Here is an 832-nt window from a genome sequence, read left to right on the forward strand (position 1 = left end):
ATATATGTATATATATATAATGAGTGTACTAGAGGGTACCCAAAAGAAACCAGAATTTTGCAATATTATTCACTTAGTGTTCAAAATATTCTCCATTTGAAATATATATATATATATATTCTTTTATTCTTTTACTTTTTTCAGTCATTTGACAATTATACAATTTCGGCTCTCTTCTTCACAGTTGAGGGCTTGACTAACAATCAATAGGTATCCATATTGAACAAAAAATTGCAAAGTGTTTATATATAAATTTTGAAATGGTTGGATTTGAATGCAAATGACAAGGAATGATTTAACTCGAAGCACATCAAGCTATAAATATTGACATGTAAATAAAACCAACAACAGTAGAAGTAAAGCTAGTTATAGTATTTTGTGATACTTACAAATTTTACAGTAAAGTTCATCAGAACCGTCTGTACAGTCTTTTTTATCGTTGCATTTCAACTTCGAATCGATACACTGTTTGTTGTTACAAGTAAATTCATCTACAGAACATGCTGAAACAGCGACAATAGAGAAAGGACATGAAATGGAAGATATTACCATTTTACAGATTTCAAATACCATGGAAAAAAATCTTATGCTTTTATGCAACATAAATTATTTAATTTTCACTGGGTTTTAATCTACTAGCCCTTATGGTTTACAATGAATGTATATTACTTCTATTTATAAAGATAGTAAAACGCAAAGCTAAAGGCCGTATTGGCTGCGGGTGAGGATAAGTCTACGAATCAGTTGTAGGAAAGAAGAAAAGAAGTGAAGTGACAAATGAATGATACAAGGTTTTATATGCGTGTGTCTATCTATCTATCTATCTATCTAT

The 832-nt window shown here is 29.7% G+C and overlaps 1 protein-coding gene across 1 annotated transcript in view; it reads right to left on the reverse strand.

The window, feature by feature from the left end:
* LOC128246986 (SCO-spondin-like) overlaps positions 1-832 on the reverse strand; it is an 87,020-nt gene that overhangs the window by 30,394 nt on the left and 55,794 nt on the right. The window contains exon 24 of the mRNA XM_052970973.1: positions 390-503. Within this exon, the coding sequence (XP_052826933.1) occupies positions 390-503 (114 nt within the window). The remainder of the gene's footprint in view (positions 1-389; positions 504-832) is intronic.

The sequence above is a fragment of the Octopus bimaculoides genome, chromosome 10 (genome assembly GCF_001194135.2).
Source record: "Octopus bimaculoides isolate UCB-OBI-ISO-001 chromosome 10, ASM119413v2, whole genome shotgun sequence".
NCBI lineage: Eukaryota > Metazoa > Mollusca > Cephalopoda > Octopoda > Octopodidae > Octopus > Octopus bimaculoides.